We start from the raw sequence: 22,843 nt of genomic DNA on the forward strand, positions 1-22,843 counted from the left end.
ATACACAACCTGATATAGCTTTTGCAATAAGTGTAGCCAGTCAGTATATCTGCAAACCAAAGAAAAAACATATGGAAGCAGCATACAGGATTCTAAGATACCTAAAGGGTGCCCCTGGTAAGGGCTTGTTGTTTAAAAAACATGATTGAAGAACTATAGAGGTATACACTGATGCAGATTAGGGTGGACACCATCCAAATAGAAGATCTACTTCTGGATACTGCTCATTTGTGTGGGGAAATATAGTTACTTGAAAAAGTCAAAAGCAAAGAGTTGTCTCCAAGAGTAATGCTAAATCTGAGTTAAGGGCACTAGCTCAAGGCATAATGAAAGAAATATGGCTAAAATGGGTACTAGAAGAACTTCATGTGAAATTGGATCTACCTCTAAGATTGTACTATGATAACAAAGCTGCAATAAGTATGGCCTTGAATCCAGTTCAACATAAGAGGTCAAAACATGTAGAAATTGACAGGCACTTCATTAGGGAGAAGGTGGAAGATGGGATAATTTGTTTGACCTTCTTACCAACAAATCTTCAAGCAGCAAATATGTTGACCAAGGGATTACATAAGCCCACCTTTGAAAATTGTATGCGCAAGTTGAACATGATTAGTATATATGATCCAACTTGAGGGGGAATGTGAAATACAAATAATTAGAAATTATTTCAAAATTATCTTGCTCTTGATTTATAGGGATAGCAAGACAAGATTATGAGAGAAAATAAGGGGACCTGATTTATTGTTTATTTTTTCTGTATTTAGCTTATCTTGTAACCTGTATATAATCATATTATTATTGAAATAATATACACACTTCTGATCCACAAAGCTACATCAATACTTTATTCTTGGGGATCTAGTCAAACAAAAGCTATCCAACATTTAAAGCAAGTTTGTCAACATCCTCCTCCATTAAGGAATCGTGACAAAAGATAGAGAATTTTGCAAACAAAATCAAGTGCTGATTATTGAGGAGCAGCACTCATAGATGAAGAAAACGAGAAAAGACATTAGTGTGGCCATGTCAATGGTGAATTCAAACTTTTTAAAAAGTGGTACCACATAACCTATAAAAAAGTCATAGTTGTGAAGCGTGGCATAGAAAATTTTAGCTTTTATCTCATCCCTTATCACTTTGTGATAGAAACGGACAATACATCATTCCTAAAGATCCTTGCTCAAAGTAAAAAGATACTCCTTGAAGCTCAACTCCTACGATGGAAGGACTGGTTCTCCCTTTTATAAATTAACAGTCCGACACATCAAAAAAAATCACAACACCATTGCAGATTATCTCACTAGACCCCAAAAAAAGATCAATCTCATAACACCCTTACAACTTCAACCTCTCTTCATTCTCAACATGATACATGGTCAACTAGTTTTTCTACCTGGCCATAGTCCTAACACTGTCCCTAAAGTTAACAAGTTAGCCAAAAAGAGTTTGTTCTTTTGGCTCCACCTTCTCTTTCAAAAAAACTCAGATTCAATCTCAACTTGAGTTCTTTGACATTCAAGCTCCATACCTAGCCATACCTTTCATAAAAGGACTTATCGCAAATGAAGCCATATGATATCTCTCATCCCTTTCAACCCTCTATGCATGTGCCTTAGCTTTTCCTCCATTAATCATATATCATTATTTATATGACTTTGCTAATGAAGGGTCAAACCTTTATAAGCTTCTTGACTGGTTTTCACCAATACCCAGCTGGCACAAGGAACTCTCTCAAGTCAGTGAAACATATGAACTATTGAAAAAGAAAAACTATTGACCGAACAAAAGGCTTATTTCTTCTTTGTCATTCATTATACCTATCATCTTGGTATTCGTAGAAATCTCTATGTGGCCAACCAAGCATGTCTATGAAAGACCTCAACCAATTGGCCATCACATGAAAATTCAATTTTAAGTGAATTAAAAGAATTTTTATGTGAAACGAACAATTCACTAGCAATAAATCTAAACCTCAAGTGTACATCTCTATGCCCTATTCCTCATCGGCCCATACTCCCTAATGATCAATCACCAACTATTCAATATGAATATCTAGAATGGCTTTCTAACACTGATGTTCAAAAAGGATACGCTACATGGATGGATTCTTATCATAAAGCATCATCATATACCCCTCCATCATTTCCTCCAAATAACCAAGACCTATATGAAATAAAGATTCAAACCTATCAACTATTTTTAGAGCAAAAAGACATGACTATCCCTAAACTTTCTTAAGATATGGATGAAGACTTCGATAAGGAATAGCTCTTCACCGAATCTCTCTCTACTAAGTGACTCAGAAAAGAGGAAAAGAGATGATTCAATCTATCATCTGATCAAAAATATATCCAAAATATTGCAATAATTAAGGCCTCACTCTCAATCATTAAGAAGGAATCTGCTTTGCTTTAATTATGCTTCCTTTAATTGGTGTTAGCTTTGTCTTTTAGTAATCATTGTCAAAAATTACTTTTGACTTTTGAACAAAGCTATTTACTTTAATCAAATTGATTCCTTTAACTTTTGCTTTAAGTAATGTGTATTTAAAAGTATGAAAGTATGTAATATTAGTTTGTCTTCTTGTAATTATGAAGATGTCATCCCAATCCTTCTCCCTTTCTCTATATAAGAAAGTTTCAGTTATGTTATAAGGCAGAACTTATTTGGAGAAATTTCTTAACCATGTCTCTTTAAACTCTCTCCTCTCTCTTGAAAACTCAATTTTTTAATATCTTACTTCTATCATGCCAAAATTCAAGTATACTCTACACTTCCTCTAGGAAGAACCTATGCGCCAGAATGAATCAAACCAACAATCCATGAGTATAAACCATGTCACTATGCTTAAAGATTCATAGGTTAAAATGTCAAAACATTGAGGATTTTAAAGTGGCCCAATCCCAGGAAAGGCGTTAAGAGGCCTTACCTAAATCAATATATCCTGAGATACTGAAACACAAGAATCTCTGGGACTAGGCGTGCATAAGTCTGCCCCATGATTCAGCAGCAAAAGGTGTTCACCACACGATAAGAACTACTAACTTAAAAATTAAAATAAAACCAAATAGATACACAACATTTATATATATTAGCTATCATAATCTAACACAAAAAGAAAAAGGAACTCTCTTTCAACTATCCAAAGAAGGATTTATCATGTAGTTGCATACTTGCTTCCGAACCCCTGTGAAACTACGAGCCCCCAGCAGGTCATTCCTAAAGAAAAAATCATACGTACATCAGTATGTAAATACAATTAGTCACCAAACTAAGGTCTCGTTTGGTACATTAGAAATGGGAGGCATGAAAATGGAATTAGAGGTGAAAATCAAATTTTAGGTTGTTTGGCATAGCATATCTTAATTCCATGTGGAATTCAATTCAATAAAAATAACAAAAATAAATTCCATTTGTTGATCCATGGAATTGTGAAAAATTCCATGGAAGCCAAATTTGTATCATTTTTTCCCTTCTTGTTTCTAGACTCCTTGTCTCCCCTGATCACCGGACCGACAAAACAACTTCCTTCTCATCTCTCATCATCACCAGATGCCAGATCACAAAACAAGGAAGATACCAGCAACAATTATCTATCGTCTACTGTGCGTGGCAAAGATGGTGGTAGTGGCAACTCTTCCTCTTCGCTTCATTTTTCTTCGACTTTGACTCCGTCCAGATCTCCAACAGCAACAGTGACCAAATCTCACCTCTTCACTCCATTCTTCTCCATCTTCAACATCTCTCTCTCTTGTTTGCTTCATTCTCATTCATCTTCGTCTTCGACTTTGTCCAGATCTCTAGGCTCATCCAAATCTTCAACAGCAATAGCAACCAAATCTCCAACTAAATCTTCAATTCATCATCTCTGACTGCTTCATCGTACGATTGTTGTTGTTGCTTTGAAAGAATTTTCAATTTGTGTTGTTGATGGATGATGGTGTTGCTGGGGATTGGTGTCTTCGATGGGGTTCAATGGCGGTTTACTATTTTTGTTAATCTAGGTTTTTTTAGAAAGGGCATTTTAGTCTTTTAACATTATGAATATATATATATATATATTTTTTTTTTTTTTAAGAAGTATACCAAGACTTCATAAACATACCAAACATATCTTTAAATAAACCCCATATCCATTTCCATTTCAATATCTATTTTCACTTCCATATCCATTTCCATTTCCATCAAAATCATTTCCATCATATCAAATGAAGCATAAGTGTATGTTTGGTGCACGGAAAAGTAAAGTGTTTTCTTAAAACAAATGAACTAATGAAGAATGTGTGTAAAAAAAAATGAGATTTACCATTTCTTTTTCAGAAAATACTTTGATATCTATCAAATATTATACATGACTTCATTGCAAACTTAGTATATGAACTTTAGAACACAGATTCGAACTGAGAGTCCTTCCAAGCGCTTACCATATCATCCAGATTTTCTTGAAGATCAAAAGAAGCATGATGATGAATTGTTGAAGTTGAAAGACTGAGTTGTCCCTGCAGCTGCAAAAACAAATCAAACCAAATTTGAGTATTGCTAACGTATTAAGCCATATAGATATGGCAACTTAAGGCCCAACTTGTTGGCTCTCAGCAACCCCAATCTAGTTTATTCATCAGCATTTAACTAGGACTTGGAACAAGACTGAGACAAGATAACTTCGATTTGTGTCTCGCCTCAAGCCTGTCCCATATCCCTTTACAATATGAATCAACAAAATTATCAAAAGCAAATTCATATAATAATAATAATAATAAATTTTTAAGCTAAAGAATTACTTGTGTATAAATTTTTTCTTACAGTATTTGAAAAATATTTCATTAGAAGATAACAATCGTTTTTCTTTGCTGTGTTTCAGGATAAGCCAGTCGGTATAGTACAACAGACTGCTCCTCTAAGATCGAATAGAAAAACCCGTAAAAATACTATATGCGTACGAGATAAATAAGGAAGAAAATGATGGTAATAGAAGCTTAAAAGCCCTACTAAAGCCATATTGAGTCAAATAATTTAAACCAGTACCAGTCCTTGAATGCTCTGCTGCATCCTGTAATGGTGACTACGGCTTGGCACAGAATGCAATTGACCCTGAAGATCACAACAGAGTATGAGATCCCTACACATCTCCCAAAATTGAGCTAAGGAAGTAGAGTCACACAAGCCTCTACCAGCTCGGTGCTGCTGACTGATTGCCATGATAACCATCTTGAATGCAAGAAACTAAGTTAATCTGGTCCTTTAAAGGTATAAAACAACAATAAAGTCATATATTTTTCATCGCTTCCCACATGAAAGAAGTACAGAGATGACAGAGGACACATCTCCAGGCACATTCTGTTGTACCTCATGATAGCTATCAAGAGTTGGAGCTCTAGAATCCAAGTCCTATGACAGCGGAGGCAAAACAATATTTCGGATTCAAGATATAAATTGAAATTAAAGGGACCAATATTCAATAAAGTAACAACGTAACTGTTATAGTAAGACAAACTTTTACTGTCAATATCAACATCATAAAAGATTTCTCATACCACTGTGTGCGTGTCCTGTCTTGGAATGTAACAGTTATCAAAGTTGTGTGCTCTTGTATTTACTTGATCCTGCAAATATAAATTGCACACGTGTTGTGATGCAAACAATATAGCAAATAAAAATTTCTTCCAGCAATGAAAGCGATAATTCCATAAAATGCAACATGTCACAAACCCTCTTTTGAAAGGCATCCAGCATCATCATATTTGTTCTTTCAGGTTCAGAGCGTCCCTGTAATATGCAAAACCGTTTAAGAATGCCCACCACTTTCTACAACTCAAAACAAGTTCTAGCATCCCCACACAAGTTGATCACCAACTAACCCTTTTATTATATGACTTCCTTTTCTTAGTTGTCTTGGTCGTATGGCTGAGATAATTCTCCCCTTCAACATCAACAGCACCATTAAGTACCGAGGTGTTGGGTTCCAATATGCTTTTTACCGAATTATTTGCAATCACACAGTTTTTATAAACTTCCTCCAGTGCCTGAAATGCAACTTGGTAAGTATCCGGAGATAAAGACCCAATTTCACTTAGTATAATAGCCCTCCTACATAGATCATTAAAACGTTGCACTCTGTCAGCAAGCCTGCGGCTTGTATCAACACCCACAAGTTGATTCGCCTTTGCATCTCTTGTCCATCGTTTTAAAATATAATGGGATGGAATGTTTGTTAAACCAGAAATCTGCATGACAAGCATTGCATGTCTACATAGAAAACCCTTGTACTCAAATAAATGACATGAACAACAAACATTCAACTCTGATTCTTTCCAAGACACAATGAATTTCTTTTTTACTTCCAAATCCTCAACTCGAAAAGTTACACTGGCACTGTCTTCTCTTTCCTTTAGAAGGCGGCAAGACATCACTCCCAATATCTCTGATTGAAATTTTCTAAAAATGGCATCTGTGTAAATCACCAAGAGCTGCTTCTCAAAAGATAATAGGGATCTTAATGCAGGCTGCTTTTCGCTAGTTTCAAAGTCTGCTATGGTTTCCATGTCCAATCTCTCTGAACAGAAAACTTTATATTGTTCAATAAAGTCATTAAATGTATAATCAACACAAACATACTTGTCATAGTATGAGACTATACTTTTAGACCTCTCAGCTGTGGACATTCCAGCCAAAAAAACATTCTGCATGTATGTTGGAACCCACTTTTTACGATCCTCAAACAATGATTGAACCAATCCATTGTCCTTTAGTTCAAATCTATTGATCAGTTTCCGCCATCTCTTTTCAAACTGCTCATCAAACAAAGAGTCATGAACACATTTCCTGAATTTTTTCATAAAATTACTATTTTGATCTATCATATAACCCAAATTTTCAGTAATTTTTTTTGAGATGTGCCATATACAGAAAAAATGATGTGTATGTGGCAACATTTCTACAATGGCTTCTTTCAAGAAGTTTTCTTGGTCTGTGATAATTGCTTTTGGTGCTAGGCTACTCATTGCTTTGAGCCATGCCTCCAATAGCCATACAAAAGCAGAAGTAGTCACCTCCCCAATCAGAGCACATCCAAGCAAAATGTACTGAAAGTGATGATTGACTCCCACAATAGGAACAAATGGAATTTTATATTTGTTTTGCAAGTAAAAAGTGTCAATGAAAACAACATCATTGAAATTCTGATAATCAAGCCGACCCTTTGAATCAACCCAAAACACATTTCTCAAACACTTATTATGGTCCAGGTCTATAGCATAGAAGAAGTTGGGATTATCATTTTGCATGGACAAAAAATATTCAATCATCACTCGAGCATCTTCCTCATCCAGTGCCAACTGTAAACCCTTCTTTGGACAAGCTGCATCACTGGGCTGTTTTTGCCGTCCCCTGAGAAAATCATCTGGACAGATCTCATGGTTATGCTCCTTCACAATACTATATATAATCCATTTACCATCTGGCTTCTTTTTCAAATGCAAACCAGCCTTACAGTTTGTTTTTATACATGATCGTGGATTAACAGTTGTACCAGACTCACGCTTGCTTCCAAACCTGGAACAAGCAATTTTAATGTCAATAAACATACCAGACTTTTTTGAGCGCCGACTGGCTTTTATTGTGATACCAAATCCCACAGAGCGAGCATATTCTCTGTAGAAAAAATAAGCTTGCTCCTTTGATTCAAATTCCAAGCCATTCTGAGGCTCCTTTATAGGATTTTTATTAATAGCATACACCTGCTCCGGACAAGACAAAGCACTTCCACAAGAGACTTCCTCATAGTGTTCAGTCACTGTTGGACAATCAGTACATTGTTGCTCCTCAATATGCATATCACATGCAGAATCGGCCACCCCTTTTCCAAAGGATCCAAATTCTGACTTCCCCTGATCACATGTTGGCAGCTCAAGATCTATCTCCATGGGTAAATTTCCAGTATTCAATAGGAAATGCCAGTCATTTAAAAATACCTGAAATAAAAGTATAAAAATAAGAATATACAATCTTACAAAGGCAAAAATACTAGAGAATTCAGTCTATCCTAATACCATCGAGAAATTTGTAATATTCATAAGAACTTCACAAGTAGTTAGTAACATAAAACTTTTCAAGGCTTGTTCTCTTCATCGTAAATAAATAAAATACTTCTGTAAAGATTGTTTGTAAGTTGTAACTTATATTCACATTTCGATTACTTATATTTTACTCATTTTTAAATATAATTATTATACAGAATCTGCATGCTTGTATGATTAAAAAAATAAATTAACAACAGTACATGCATTGTCACATATAAATACACATATTGAACGGTTTGAAATGAGCAAACCAAGCACGTATTTTAAAATTAATGCAATCATATTTCTACAAAATAATTAAATAGCTAATCCGCACAATCAATGTATTATGCAGAAAGTGAAAACTTGAAATCCCACTAGGTTAGAAATGACAACAATAACTCGTATGAAACTTCAGTCATGAGTAAATTCACAGCTTGCAAGAATCAAACAAAAAATCACTTGCTCAGCTACAATTAGATGAAGTCCTTATCCATATGCCTAACTACCTAATTAAGAGGCCCAAGTTTATGAAATTTGACCTCTTATCACATCAGAATATGCGCCCACGACACAATTCCGCCTTCAATTCATCCTGAGTTAGGTAAGGCGCTCAAATTTTGGTAATTGATTAAGGTGTCAGCATCACACTGACCATAGCCGCCAACAACGGCTACATATGGCCTCACGAACCAAATACCTAGGCAGTATGCAACAGAACTGCCATCGTTGGTTTCATTTCAGATAAGAAAGCGGATAGAGAAAAGAATCATGCAGCCATAAAACTGCATAGGAGGAGGAGGAGGAGGAGGAGAGACTCTCAGTCTAAAGCAGAGAGCAAAGGGAAGGCTGCTGCGGTTAGATCGATTCGAGTTCGAGGATTGGATCATTTCACTCTCCGGACCGGTGAAGGAAACAAGGCCGATGCGCGATGCGTTTCATCGCAGTATTGACCTGTTATTATCAAGATTAATTAATTTAAAGTCTAAAATGTATAAAATTTTTTAAATTTTAAAATAATTGCATATAGTCTTTACATTTAAATATTTAAATTTAACCTCCTCCATAGTGTTTAATATTTTTTCAAAACCCCTTAGTATTAATTAATTATTAATTTATTAATATAATTATTTTCATATTAGATTAATACAATACATATAAAACATAACATGAAAAAAAATATATTATTTTTTAACATAGTTTAAGGAGGAACAAAATTACATTTTTTATTTTGAATACACATGATAATATTATTATTTTTTAGTTGAATGGTATTGTTCTCATTATTCACATGTAATATAATTTTAAAAAAATATAATTTTATTATTCTTTATTAATTAAAATAACTTTTTATATTAAATAAATGAAAATAAAAATATCTAAAAGCTATCATTAATAAAAGTCATATACATTTCATTATCTTGTTTACTTTTTCAGACTCTTATTTGATTATGGCTATTATTTTTCCTTTTAAATGAAGTTTTCAGTATTTATTCAAACAAAAATATATCTTATTGATATGTTACAAATGAATGTGTGTTGCATTAAAATAAGAATTTTTTTTTCTATTTGTGATTTGTATTGATTCAGTTAAACAAATAAAAAATATACATATTTAAAAATTCACATTGATAAGAACTATATAAATAAAAATTTATCCTTTAATATAACAAAAATATGATATTTTATAAGTTTTTTTAACAAAATTGATACAAATCACAAATAGCAAAAAAAAAATTATTTTAAAGCAACACACATTCTATTTGTAACATACTAGTAACATATATTTTTGTTTGAATAAATATTGAAAACTTCATTTAAAAGAGAAAATAATAACTATAAACAAATAAGGCCTTGTTTAGTACAAAGGATTGGAGAGATGAGACTGGCATTGGCACTAGCTAGTATCAGCTTTTTGTGTTTGGTATGGAGCATTGGGAAATTTAATCTTATGCCCAATCCCATCTACATGGGATTACTCAATCCAACACCCCTTGGTATTGGCAAAACAATTTTAGAATTGATTTTTTTTTCATACCAAATTACCCTCATTCTCACACCCTCTTTCCGTCTCTCTACCCTTGCCTCCAACCCCATCCCTCACCGTTCTCTCACTCAGTTAAGTTGCCATAGTCATCCCTAGTATCAGCGCAATCCTCTACCATTAACAGGTTCGTCTTCCTCCCTTCTCCCTCTGTCTATCTTTGGCCATTCTCACTTCATCTTCCTTCATCTCCCGTTGTCTTCCTGCCATCTTCCACCATTGACACCATTCTCCCTTCATCTTCCTCCCTTCTCCTTCTGTCTACCTCCCGCCATCCTCCACCACTAGTTCGAGTCTTCTTCCTTCGTCTTCCTCCCTTCTCCCTCCGTCTACCTCTTGCAGTCCTCCAGCACTCTATTTCCTCGCATCTACTTGCCTTCTTGCCTTTAAATCTGCTTTGAACAAGGTCATTGCATTTGCCTTTAAATCTTTGAGATCCATCACATACGAGAACCATTGCTGCGTTGCTTCCAATTCCATGTCATTGAATAGGGTGATAGGCAGCAGGGGGAGGTTGGGTTTGATTTGTGAGTGATAAAGAGATGGGTTTTGGTAATTTTTTAAATTATAAAGGTTATTATAGTCTTTTTATAATTTATGTTAATTATAAAATAAAATGAAGGAAAGTATTCTCTACAATTATTACTCCATACCATACATAATTTTAAAGTTCTAATCTCATTCTCAATTGTAATCCCAATTCCAGCTTCAATACCAATCTCAATCCTTTTAAATGTAGGCCTGTGTACCAAACATGGCCTAAGAGTTTGAAAAATAAACAAGATAACGAAATGTACATGACTTTTATTAATGAGAGCTTTTAGATATTTTTATTTTCATTTATTTAATATAAAAAGCAATTTTAATTGATAAAGAATAATAAAATTATAATCTTTCTTTGCTCATGAACAATGAGAACAATGTCTCTCAACTAAAAAAAAATGAGAGCATCATTATGTGTGTTAAAAGTAAAAATTAAAATTTTACCCTTTCTTAAATTGTGTTAAAAAATAGTAAAAATATTTTTTAATGTCATGTGTCATGTGTATTATATTAATATGACAGGACAATAACTAGGTTAATAAAATAATAGTTAACTAATGATAGGAGGTTTTGAAAAATAAAATTAAATGTTAGGGGTTAAGTTTAAATGTTGAAATGTGAAGAAAGTCATATACAACTATCTCAAAATTTAAATAAAAAAATTTATGCATTTTAGCCAAATTTAAATTAGGGTGAAATGTATTTTTACTCTTAAACTATTTTTCGAGAAGTATTTAATGTCATAGATTATTTATTATAGTAATTTTATCTTTAAAGTAATTAAAATATAACATATTTTTCACGACATTGAATATCCTAATGTTAACTAATAAAAATGATGACTAGGACTTAGGTTTGATCAAAAATATTACTTGTCATGCTAGTAAATTTGAGTTAAGGTGCATTTTTATTCTTAAATTATTTTTGAGAAATATTCAATATCTTAAACTATTCGCATCATAACAATTTCACCCATAAAATAGTTAAAACAAAGCATATTTCTAAACATCCATAGATAACTTAGATAAATTTCTTTTCTACCCTTCTTTAAGTTTAATTAAAATAAAAATTAGTTCGATCATTGAAACTACTACCTTCAAATTTAGAGAGGGAGGATAACATTTTTAATAATAAAAAAGCTACAAATTACCAATAAAGGGAATTGGTAGGTAGGACTAATTGACAATTGAATGTATAAACAAGCATAATTAAAAACGTTGGGAATGGCATGGCTAATTAAGAGAAAGAGGTCACACCCAATAATGTACTCCCACACCATTTCTTTATCTCTCTACTTTTTATCGTTAAAGCCTACATGGCTTCTTCTTTCTGAACATCCATAATTAAACATAATATTTTAATAAAAATAAAAGAAGAATGGCGGAAAAGGAATTTGGTTATAAGGATGTTTAGAAATATGTTATGGTTTAATTATTTTAGTAGTGAAATTGGTACAATGCAAATAGTTTAGAATACTGGTTGCTTCTCAAAGAATAGAACAGGGCCAAAAATGAACCTCTCGAATACACCTAGCATGACAAGTTACATTTTTAATCAAATTTAAGTCTCAATCAGTATTTTTAATAGTCAACGTTAGGATATTTAATATTAGGTACAAATATGCTTCGTTTTAATTACTTGAGAGATGAAATTATTATAATAAATATTTTAGGATGCTGTGTACTCATCAGAAAATGTTTTTAAGATAAAAATGCAACTTAATCTTTTAAATTATTTTTAAAATTATATAAAATCAGAAAAATATATATTAATCATATGGAAAAAATTATATACTTACTTTTATATATTTAAAGTATTTATTTTCAATTAAATTAGCATATGTATATTGTATTGATTATTTACTTTATAACAAAATCTTGTTATTAATATTATTAATATATTAAAATATACTTGTTTTCATTTGATTAGAGAAAAATATATTAAATATATAAAATCAAGTACTAATTATACCCCTTAATCAAATACTTCCTTGGCGCTTTGCCCAACTAAACATTAAAAAAGGGATCAGTTATTATTATAACAGTACAAACAATTCAAAGATTTACAATCTTACTACTTGTATGAACCCTGCACACTTACACACAATTTGAACTAAAAATTGCAAAGAAGTACAGAGATTAACTTAACTTGTACAAAGCATATCATGATAAAATAGATTGAACAAATACTATACATATATATATATATATATATATCAGTAGTCCACTAGTGCAACGTACGTCTGCATTACAAAATACAAATTACATATTCAATGTTGTTCAACTGCTTCTTACATGTGCTAATCTATCTATTTGAACCATCCTTAGCATCTTCCACTAACAAAAAAGACATGTATGGGTGGTCTCTCTTTCTCTCGGATTTTTTTCCTTCAAATACTCTCTTGCATGAATATCGTGTTTCCCGGATTGTGATGCGCATTCCTCTTAAGACAAACCTGCAATACAAACCCATTTTTTCATACAATGACTTCTACAAAATGAATCGCTCTTTAAAATATTGGGTCTTTAAAAAACATGCCAGTTTCATATGGAGGTTGACTTCTTTTGACTGATTTTTTTTTTTGGTGGATGTTGGTTATATTGACTGGTTTTTAGATAGTTATTTTGGGGACGTTTTAATAAATTTTCACATGTTTATTAACTTTTCATTAGCTTTTTGTGGATGTTGGTTTTTTTTTTAATTCCACTCAAATTCTTCTATTACCCAATTTGTTGAGTTTCTATTAAGGGTGTTCAGCTAAATCAAACCAAACTAATCAATTTACTAAATATTAAAATTAAGTCAATTGTTTATCTAATCAATTTGGTTTGGTTTTTGAACGATGTGATTTAAATTGGAATCAAACTTGAATGTTTTTTATGAGATATTTTTTATAATCATCAATTTATATTCATATTCATTGATAATTTTAATTATAACTTACTATTGGCAATAAAAAATTTCTTGAGCACTTGGCATATTTAACTATTAAAAGTCAACATATTACATTTAAAACACTTGATTATAAATAACATTTAGCTCATTATATTTTTACTCATGATTTACAAATAGCCAAACTTGAAAAGGAGAAAAAACTTAAACAAAATTATAAAAGTATATACAATAAATGTAATAAAACTTAATTTAATTTGGTTTAAGTTTTGATGAGTAAAAAGCTGAATCAAACCAAACCGATCATTTTTGCCCTAAAAAAAAAAAACCAAACCAAATCTCATTTAAAATCAATTTTGATTAGTTGATGTTAATTTAATTTGGTTTAGTGTAATCAATTTGGATTGGTTTTGAAAACTTTTGGTCTTTATCATTTGTAATACTTCAACCAAAAAAAAATCTTTTCATTCAAGTAGGCATGCCCCATCTACCCCAGGTAATTTTTCATGTACTTAACATCAGAATATTGATATTCTTGCCTAGAACCATAGAATGCTTATGCTAAGACTATAGGCCTACAAATTATGATGCAATTTTATGATAAAGGAAGCAGCAATCAGAATTACATTTTGATTACAGAGATCATATGTACAAAGTAGAATAGGGCTTTTGATGTGCTCAATCTCAAAAAGATCTTTAAGATTTCTACTTCATCAGCTCATAGGCTGAAGGAACATCGTGAAGAGGATGACCCTTCTTATTCCTATCCATGATTTTACGTGCAAGGGTACTTGCTTGCCAACCACAAAGATATATGCCTTGCCCTTCCCAGCAGCACCTCTTGCAGTTCTTCCGACGCGGCGGACATATTCACTTGGATCACGCGGGAAGTCAAAAAGTACAACATGATCCACTCCACTAAAGTCAATCCCTCGTGATGCTCTGCAACAGATTATAGCATAATAATCAAAATCATATGTAAGAGCTAGTTAAGGAGTCCGTGTTGATCCTAAATGTAAGATCTCAATCCCCTTTTTTTCTCTCACTTATTATTTTTTTCCAAACCGCCCCTATTTATTGTACAGATTAATGTGTGCATAGGGGTAGCTTTCAATGTAAATGATTAAAAAGGGGTATTTTAAGGAAACCAATACACTTAAAAAAAAAAAACAAATAACTAACTAAACTAATTTCCTCAATGTGAATTAGCTCCTACATTTTAAGACTGGGGGGGAATATAACAAGTCATAATATTTACATAAAGAATCCAGATTTGAAAGGAAAATAGAAATTCACAATTCAAATCTTGTGATTCTAACAAGTCACTAAGGGCCCATTTGTTAAAGATAAGGAGGCAAAAGTGATTTTAGTTAACTCAATGATTAGCTTATCAAAATAAGCTCAACATAGATTTTTTCCCCCAGCACATCCCTCATGTTTACTTTAAGGGTTTCCCAACAACTCCCTCATGTTTAACTCAAGTAAAATCACTAAAAAAAAAAAAGAAAAGAAAAGAAAAAAATTAAAGAAACTTGTCCTTGATCACTGATAAATACTGATTATTGATTTAATAAAAATACACGAGACTCAAACTAACATCTAATTCAAACCTTATGGAGAATTGGACGCGCGCGCGCGTTAGGAGAGCTTCCTCTCATTTGGGGTTTGAAGCGGCTCAAATTCAGGATTAATCGGCAGTGTAAGATAATAGAGGGCTTAAAAAAAGAACCCAAGAAAAAAAAAAATATAGCACCATTTTACATGACAATATTGCATTTCTAAGAATCAGATAACATACCTGTCTGTGCAAACCAGAAACTGGGAGACTTCCTTTGTCTGAGAACGTGTAAACTTTTCCATATTAGCAATCCGTAATTCCTGTGTCATGGCAGCATGGAAAGGTAGAACTTGTACACGAGTCTCTTTCCTATCAAAACGTTTCAATGCATTCTCAACTTTTCTGCAGGTTTCAATCTGCAATTTGTGCAATAAAAAGTTGAAACGCCATTCTTAGTATATTTGGAGAATTATGTCACAATACAAACAGCTCTATGAATAAGGTAAGGAGACTAATGCTCCATTTGGTAAGAAAGGTCAAAAGAGATTCCCATTTATATATTCTTTGTACATGTTTATTGCAACTTTGTGATCATTACTCAGCAATAATTTTTTAAGTTATTATAAATAGGAGCATGGACTTCACGGTAATCATTTCATATGCTCAAAATAAAATGACTTTTTTCATTTCATTTTGTATACGAAATGGCCCAAAATATGAGCTACCAAAAGTAAGAAGTAGAGCTTACTTTGTTGCAGAACACAATGGTTTTTGGGACATGACTTCCTTCTGCAATCTGTAGAAGAGCTGTTTTCTTATTAAGAAATGCAGTATCAGGAGATTTTTCTTCCCCATCGGCCCCACTGCAATCAACTAAAACCTGAATATAGAGCAACGGTGATGTAAGCACAGAGAAGTTGATGAAATCAATGGAGCAGAAATGGAATAAGCCTGTCATGCAAATAATATGGAAATATTGTGGTTTGTATATAATATAAGCCACAGTTCAAAGCAGTACAATACACTAAAATATAACACGAGATATGGCATAATTGGTTTATAACTTCTTCAAGCTGAAGTTCCAGCAAAATGGTGCAGAGGAAAGTTCAAAAACGTTGAGAAAGAATTATGAGGGAAAAAACTGGCAAATAAAATTTCACCCTTCTGGCATTTCAGTTCAAATATTTCTACTAGCAAATATACGCTTTATATTTCTCATATTAAATTGTGCTATCTTCTATCCAATAAAGATAAGCATAAAACACCAATAGGAGATTACAATTCATTACCAACCTCCTCAAGCCGAGAGCTTATCCGATGCATACCGGGTCCCATGATCACTTGACAATCAGGAAAAACTTCAATTAGTTTATTGTAAATATCTTTTGGCAAAGTTGCAGTCACAAATAAATATTGTGTGGCAACTGGTGAAGAATTAATCAAGCACTGAAGCGCCACTTCAAAATCCTCATCACCAAAAAGGATATCTACCTCATCTAACACCGCACTGCAAAATGAGTTGTTTATGTTAAACAAGATTTTAAAAATAAACATGAAAATGCTAACATAAATTATTGTACTTGAATACACTGGGAGAAAGAAGTGAGCTAGGAGAATAAATTTCTAGATTTGCTGGGTCCCTTGGAGTACTAGGGCAAAAAGAAATAACCTTTATCCTATATGCTTACAAAGCAAAATCTTGATAAAACTGAGAAGTCAGACTGATTTTTCACTACTGCCTGTTAGTACTTCCTAATGTTCAGCTGGACTATGGGAGCTATGAAGATTTTATGATAAAAATTAACAAGATCCTTATAGTATCACTGTTTGCATTCAGAGAAAAAATCAATGCCAAAATTTGAATGTAGAACATGAAACTTGTGATCCATTAACAATACTATAGTAAGCTTAGAGTTACTTTCAATTATTTTTAGTTATTTTCTTTTTACTTGATGGAACCCAAGCCAAAATGAAACTGAAATATCCCTCTACTGGATATTTAGCTCAATGAAACAGTGACAAAAGTCTAAGACAGCAACAATTACAAGATCACACACAAAAGCACAAAACAGAAAATAAAGGGGAAAATAAAACATAAAAGAAAGCATTCCCCAGCTTTCAATAGGATTGGGCGCTCTCCTCATAACAATATCCAATTTCTTCCTTAACCCCCCAAAGAGCCTCCATTCTCCAATAAATATTCAACCACAATACCCTTCTCTCTCCCCCACATCTCATGATATGTATGGGGTAATTAACATAATGGGTTTCTTTTTTTTTTTTAACCCCTTTGGACCAACACCAACTACTATAACACACTTGAACCCTCCTACATGGCACTGGTTTGCCCTGGGTCCATCATTGTTTTAACCATATCACCGCCTACTTTCAGAGTAAAATGAAAAACAAATGTAAGAATTTGAAAGTAGAAAATGAAATTTATGAACCACCAGTCATAATCCTAAAAGGCCAAGCTTAAGTTATTTTTAGTCATTTTCTGTTTTATTTTAAAATTAAGACTTATCGTTTTTCAGCTAGTTTTAAATAATGTTCTGTGTTTAGGATAAGCTTGACTGTTCTATTTTTAATGAAAATAATAATTTTGATAGGATTATCCTAATTTGACAGGATAGAATTAATTTATTGTCTACAGTTAAATGTTTCAGATAGAGTAAAAGTTTGTTCTCCCTTTATCATCAAGAAATGTAAAGTTATGTATCTAACAAAAAAGAATCCCTGAATTTCTATGTTTACCATCTTAAATTTGTTAATTGCAACAAGCCTTCCTTGATGAGGAACATAAAACGGCCAGGTGTCGCTATTAAAACATCAACACCCTGCTCTAAATTCTCTAGTTGAGTTCTCTGTCGAAAGCCACCTGTTACAACCATAGATTTGAATGGAACCCCAGATTTTGACATTGATCGACAATTAGCTAACACCTGCCACAGAAACAATTGACACCAGCATTTATACTACTGAAGGAGAGCATACTAAAGAATGGAATAATAATTTAAACACAAGCAGTAAGAATATAGTTTATAGGCTTTTAATAGTAAGGCCATAACCATGGATGTTGCCTTAGTCATTTCCCATGCTTATTTTAATCCATGTGGTTATTTTCTTGGCTTCCTTACAGGAACCTGATCGTAGACTTGACAGTTAGGTTTTACCAATGAGTTAAAATGTCATCTTTCTCATTCCTATTTTATGTCTACCCTTTTTTCTCTTTTCTCTTTATTCTCTGGTCCTACATTAATCAGTAGATGAAACTGCACCATATCTTTTTGTTAACACAAATAAGCAGTCAGTAGCCTACTTCCACACCAGGTTATCCATGATATCAAAATTCAATTTTTTAGGGCTTGTGTAAACACTAACAGGAGCAATGATAAGTGAAAAGGAAAGCCAGTCAAAAGAACCAGCAGGCTGTAAAATTTATGAAATGGAACCATTATCACTAATGAGTAACCTCATTGCCATTGACACTGGACCTTTAAAATAATTTTTACAAACATCTACTCCATTTGTTTGGAATGTAACAAAAGAAAAATGTCCAAAAATTTTGTTCAAAAAGACACAAGAACAAAAGAAAATTTACTTTTAACGGAAATAGTGCTGATATGAAAGTTCCACATGGAAATGGAAATCATTGTCCTCATAACCGGTAGTCTGGTAACACGTCACTGGAGACAAGGACAACCACACAACAGAGATTGATCTTAGAAGACAATTGGCAATGGAAGAATAGCTCCAAGTTAGGTATATGCCTGAGGAGGGGTATTGAAAATCGCACCTATTATAATCATATCATTTTTTTCATTTTGCTTGTTTTATTTTAATTTATTTATTTTAGTTATTTTTGAATAATGCTTCTGAAAAAGGGGGGCAATGAAGTGAAAGCCTTCAGACGTAATATGCCTCCTAAGCAAGAAACAGAAAACAGTGAAAGCAAGAAAACAATTATTTTGAACATGCGGGGGATTGAGGAATGATGAAAAAGAAACAGACAGTTGCACGGAGATATAAGTAAAGCAATTAACCTGAGAAGCTAACTCAGCTGTTGGTGCCAATATAACAACTCGAGGAGCTTGTGAAGAGAAATTGGCAATTCCTTCCAATTCTTCTTGTCTAAGCTTCTGAATTATCGGTGCAAGATATGCTAAAGTCTTGCCAGAACCACTTTGATCAGCTATTATACAACTCTTTCCGGTATATACTGGTTCAAATGCCATAGCCTACATTTAACCAAAATATTAACTGGGGAGCTTGGTTGTTGTCAAGTAATAAGCAACACCTGGTGTAAGGCACACATAATTTCTAACCAAGGATGGACAGCAATCAGCCAAAAAAAGAGCATCTTATGAATTGAAAGTCAGTTTCAAACACGTGGTCAAGCATCAGATGTAATGGATGGACAAACCATTTTCTCAGAAATGCAAGCTATTGCATATTGAAAATATTTTCCCTGTCCACATTATTTTCCACAAAGCATAGCAGCTCAAGTTCACATATGAAAGCACACAAATGTTCATGAGCAAATTAATTTCCCTTCAGCAACAAAGCTTAAAGTTACCTGTATATGTGAAGGCCGGAGAAAAATTTGCTTTTGCAGAGATTCAATCATGTAGTCACTGTAACCTAGATCTTTGAAAGACTTTCGGCTGAAAAAGTCATTGTCAGTCAATGCTTTTCTCTTCTCCTTTACCAGTTTTTGTGATTCAGTCCTAAAAGGACGTGAAGATTGTTCACAACCCCATCCTTTTAAATGAGAGGCAGAATGTCTTTCAACTAATATACCTGAACTCGCTATTCTGATGTCATTGTTTTGAGATTTATTGGGTTTATTCTGACGTCCTACATGGGAATTAGATCCCTGACTTGCACTGTTTTCATATTGTTCCCAATCATCTTCTATTTCTAGTTCTGGATGTTCTACAACTAGGTTATCATCATTAATGCTTCTTTCCTGCTTTTTGTGAATAGTTCTGTGGATGAGGGCCTTAACCTTCTGTGCTTTCAGTTTACCAAAACTTCCAGATAACCTCGCCTTAGATTTTATTGTAGAATCACTATTTGTAAGAACTGAATCACGCTCAAGGCCTGCCAAACAGAAAAATTTATGTAAGCATCGAGTGGATGAAAAAGCATAGCTATCAGACATATGCTATCATAAAAATAAGACATGATTGTGTCCTGAAAGAATCAAATTGTGTGATTCATAGTTAAGGAAGATGCCTGCCTTAATAAATAGATGAGAAAACAGGGAATACTTATCACTATCTAATAAACTATTAGTATGCAATAGAGCTCATGAATTACGCATGCATGGATAAAGCTTGATCATATCACATACATCAGGACATGCCTGCAGCGTAAAGGAATTTAAAAGTACAATTCATGATAAGGACAAGATCCCAGCCTTTAGAAATAGATGGGAAAACAAGAGATGCTAATAATTGTTCGAGATAACTATATTATCAAAGACCAGGGCGCTCTTGAATCTTCACACATAATTGATGTTTGATTATCTAATGCTAACTCCCATCCATTATTTGATAAGCTCTGGTATGGTTTCATAAAAAATCTGTACACTACATAATATATTTAATAGATAAAAAAAGTATTCGGTATTCCAATCATCATCTTTTTCAAAATAATCTGGACCTTGTTTGGCCCAAAAAAATTCTGGAACTTGCATCCTAACAGTAGGGAAGAAGTAAAATCACAACTTTAGCATGACTATATGAACAGAACAGTACATTTCTAGCTGGACAACGAAAAATAGTGCAATAACTGAAAGAAAGCACTTTGTCTCTCTAAATACATTTTACACGTTATCACAAACTGAGCCGAAGGTGACAACATTTGAAGTTCAGTAAATCAAAGAAAGTAGCTTTGTTACAAAATAAAAACGATAGCTAACCATCAAGGTCATTGATAAGCTCCTCTATTTGATACCATAGCAGTTCAAAGTGGCTAACAATTTAAAAGAACAAAAGCACCAAGAATCAGCACCTTCAGCTACTATGCTTATATCTGATAAATTCTCTACATTCGAGCTCAAACCATCGTCGGCGGTGTTAGAGTTCCAAGAGAGAACATCTTTGGGCGTGGGAGAATAGCCAGCTCTAACGAGAAATGCATTTCCAACACCTCTTCGCTGCATTTTCGTACATGGGGTGTCACAGAAACAAGTCTGAGCAAAGGAGAAGAGACGCGCATGGCTTTGAATCTGCAATTCCATGCAATTGGGTTTGGCTATGAAGTTCGCAGGAGGAGCTTGCCCCAACAGCATTGTCGCTTGTGCTCGCAGCGGAATGGGATAGGATTGCCGGTGAGATATTCCCAGTCTCACTGTGCCTCTTTTGTCTTCCCCCAAATACAAAAAATTATTCAAAGTATATTTCAACAAATTACAATTAAATTAAATATTCTATTTTTAAATATTTAAAAAAATATCAGCTGATGCAGAAAGTTAAAAATAATAATTATGTCTAAAATTAAAAAAATATTTCTATAATTTTTTTGGCCAAAAAGTTATTTTTATAATTAATGAAATAAATTTATTTTGTGAAAATAAATATTAATTTTATGAAGGCTAGTTGAGGAAAATATGATAAATATTTCTTAAAACTTATAGGTTTGCTTATATAAAAAAATGATAGTTTCTCTTATAATAAAAAGGAGAAAATAAATAATAAAAATCGAACCTAATAAAAAAGGTTAATATCTTATAACATGATAAATTAAAATTTTAAATCCTTTACCTTGCAAGGATTCGCCCAATAAAGGCATGGTGTAGTTGATCAAGGACTCGGCTTTTACCTTACAAAGGCAAAGATTTAAATTTTATTCACTAATGTGAGATACTCATTAATAGGTGATCTGTAATCTCTTTTAAAAATTTCAAAAAGGTTGGGAGGTCTGCCTTAGCGAGTTACTGGCATCTACCCAATCTAAATTTTTTTATACTAAAAAAAAGTTTTAAATGCTAATTGATAGAGGTGTCCATATTTTGCTTTACAAAATCCAGTGTTATTATTCAATAGCTTTATTCTTTTTTCCCCTAATACATCATCCTGCTCTCTAGTTCTAATAGATTTGAATCCAGTGAGATATTTAAATTTGGTAAGTGGCTAGAAAAGTGTGAGTAGTTGAAATATTATAAAGTTGATGATTCCTGCTGAGAACTTGACATCGTGATAATTTCATGAGCATCAATACTAAGAAGCATGTGTCTATTTCAATCAAGAAGAAGAAGAAGAAGCATGTGTCTACTACGAAATATAGAGTTTTTATATATTGATATTATCCGGCCCAGTTGAAATTATAATTTTATATTTCAACATCTAATCACAATAATAATCCTAGAATTAATAGATCCCAATTATCAATTCAAAATAATGAAATTTAAAAAAAGGAAAAAAAAATCTCTAACCGGACTCATAAAGCAAGGCCATTTTATTTTCTTCTTTTATTGTGCTACTTTTCACATACCAAATGAGAAAGTCATTTAAATACATTTGCTTTAAAATGATGGATAGAATTAGAACATACGTGATATGGTTATAAATTTTCATAGCTTTCCAACAAAGGTTATAATAATATAGTCAAAAATAACTATTAATCCTTATAGTTTTATTATATTTTGTTATTGATCTTTTACTTTTCTTTTTCAATTTTTTAAGTCTTTCTAGTTTTCCTTGTCTATAACATTAATCTCTATATTTTTTATATATTCGG

General features: G+C 32.8%; 2 protein-coding genes across 5 annotated transcripts; both read right to left on the reverse strand.

Moving 5' to 3' along the window:
* Positions 1 to 2,810: 2,810 nt before the first annotated feature.
* Positions 2,811 to 8,992, reverse strand: LOC129290290 (protein FAR1-RELATED SEQUENCE 2). 4 transcript variants are annotated; one of them, XM_054927023.1, is made up of 7 exons: positions 8,603 to 8,992; positions 5,862 to 7,973; positions 5,713 to 5,769; positions 5,538 to 5,606; positions 5,029 to 5,094; positions 4,428 to 4,508; positions 2,811 to 3,222 (listed from the first exon to the last, which is right to left on the reverse strand). In XM_054927023.1, the coding sequence occupies exons 2-7, from the start codon at positions 7,923 to 7,925 to the stop codon at positions 3,217 to 3,219; spliced, it is 2,343 nt and encodes a 780-aa protein (XP_054782998.1). In that variant the 5' UTR covers positions 7,926 to 7,973; positions 8,603 to 8,992; the 3' UTR covers positions 2,811 to 3,216. The 4 variants fall into 4 exon arrangements, with proteins under 4 accessions (XP_054782998.1, XP_054782997.1, XP_054782999.1 ...); XM_054927022.1 differs by lacking the exon at positions 2,811 to 3,222 and adding an exon at positions 3,364 to 4,003; XM_054927024.1 differs by lacking the exons at positions 2,811 to 3,222; positions 4,428 to 4,508; positions 5,029 to 5,094 and adding exons at positions 5,149 to 5,242; positions 5,350 to 5,391.
* A 5,119-nt stretch (positions 8,993 to 14,111) lies between these two features.
* LOC129290137 (DEAD-box ATP-dependent RNA helicase 50) lies at positions 14,112 to 21,458 on the reverse strand. The gene is given in 9 exon segments (XM_054926843.1): positions 14,112 to 14,327; positions 14,330 to 14,481; positions 15,338 to 15,513; positions 15,846 to 15,977; positions 16,391 to 16,604; positions 17,852 to 18,039; positions 19,141 to 19,335; positions 19,674 to 20,200; positions 21,116 to 21,458. Coding segments are annotated over 9 exon segments (1,947 nt in total). The 5' UTR covers positions 21,396 to 21,458; the 3' UTR covers positions 14,112 to 14,244.
* Positions 21,459 to 22,843: the final 1,385 nt, after the last annotated feature.

Source organism: Prosopis cineraria, unplaced genomic scaffold (assembly GCF_029017545.1).
Source record: "Prosopis cineraria cultivar Desert tree isolate PC_DT_omini unplaced genomic scaffold, ASM2901754v1 PC13, whole genome shotgun sequence".
NCBI lineage: Eukaryota > Viridiplantae > Streptophyta > Magnoliopsida > Fabales > Fabaceae > Prosopis > Prosopis cineraria.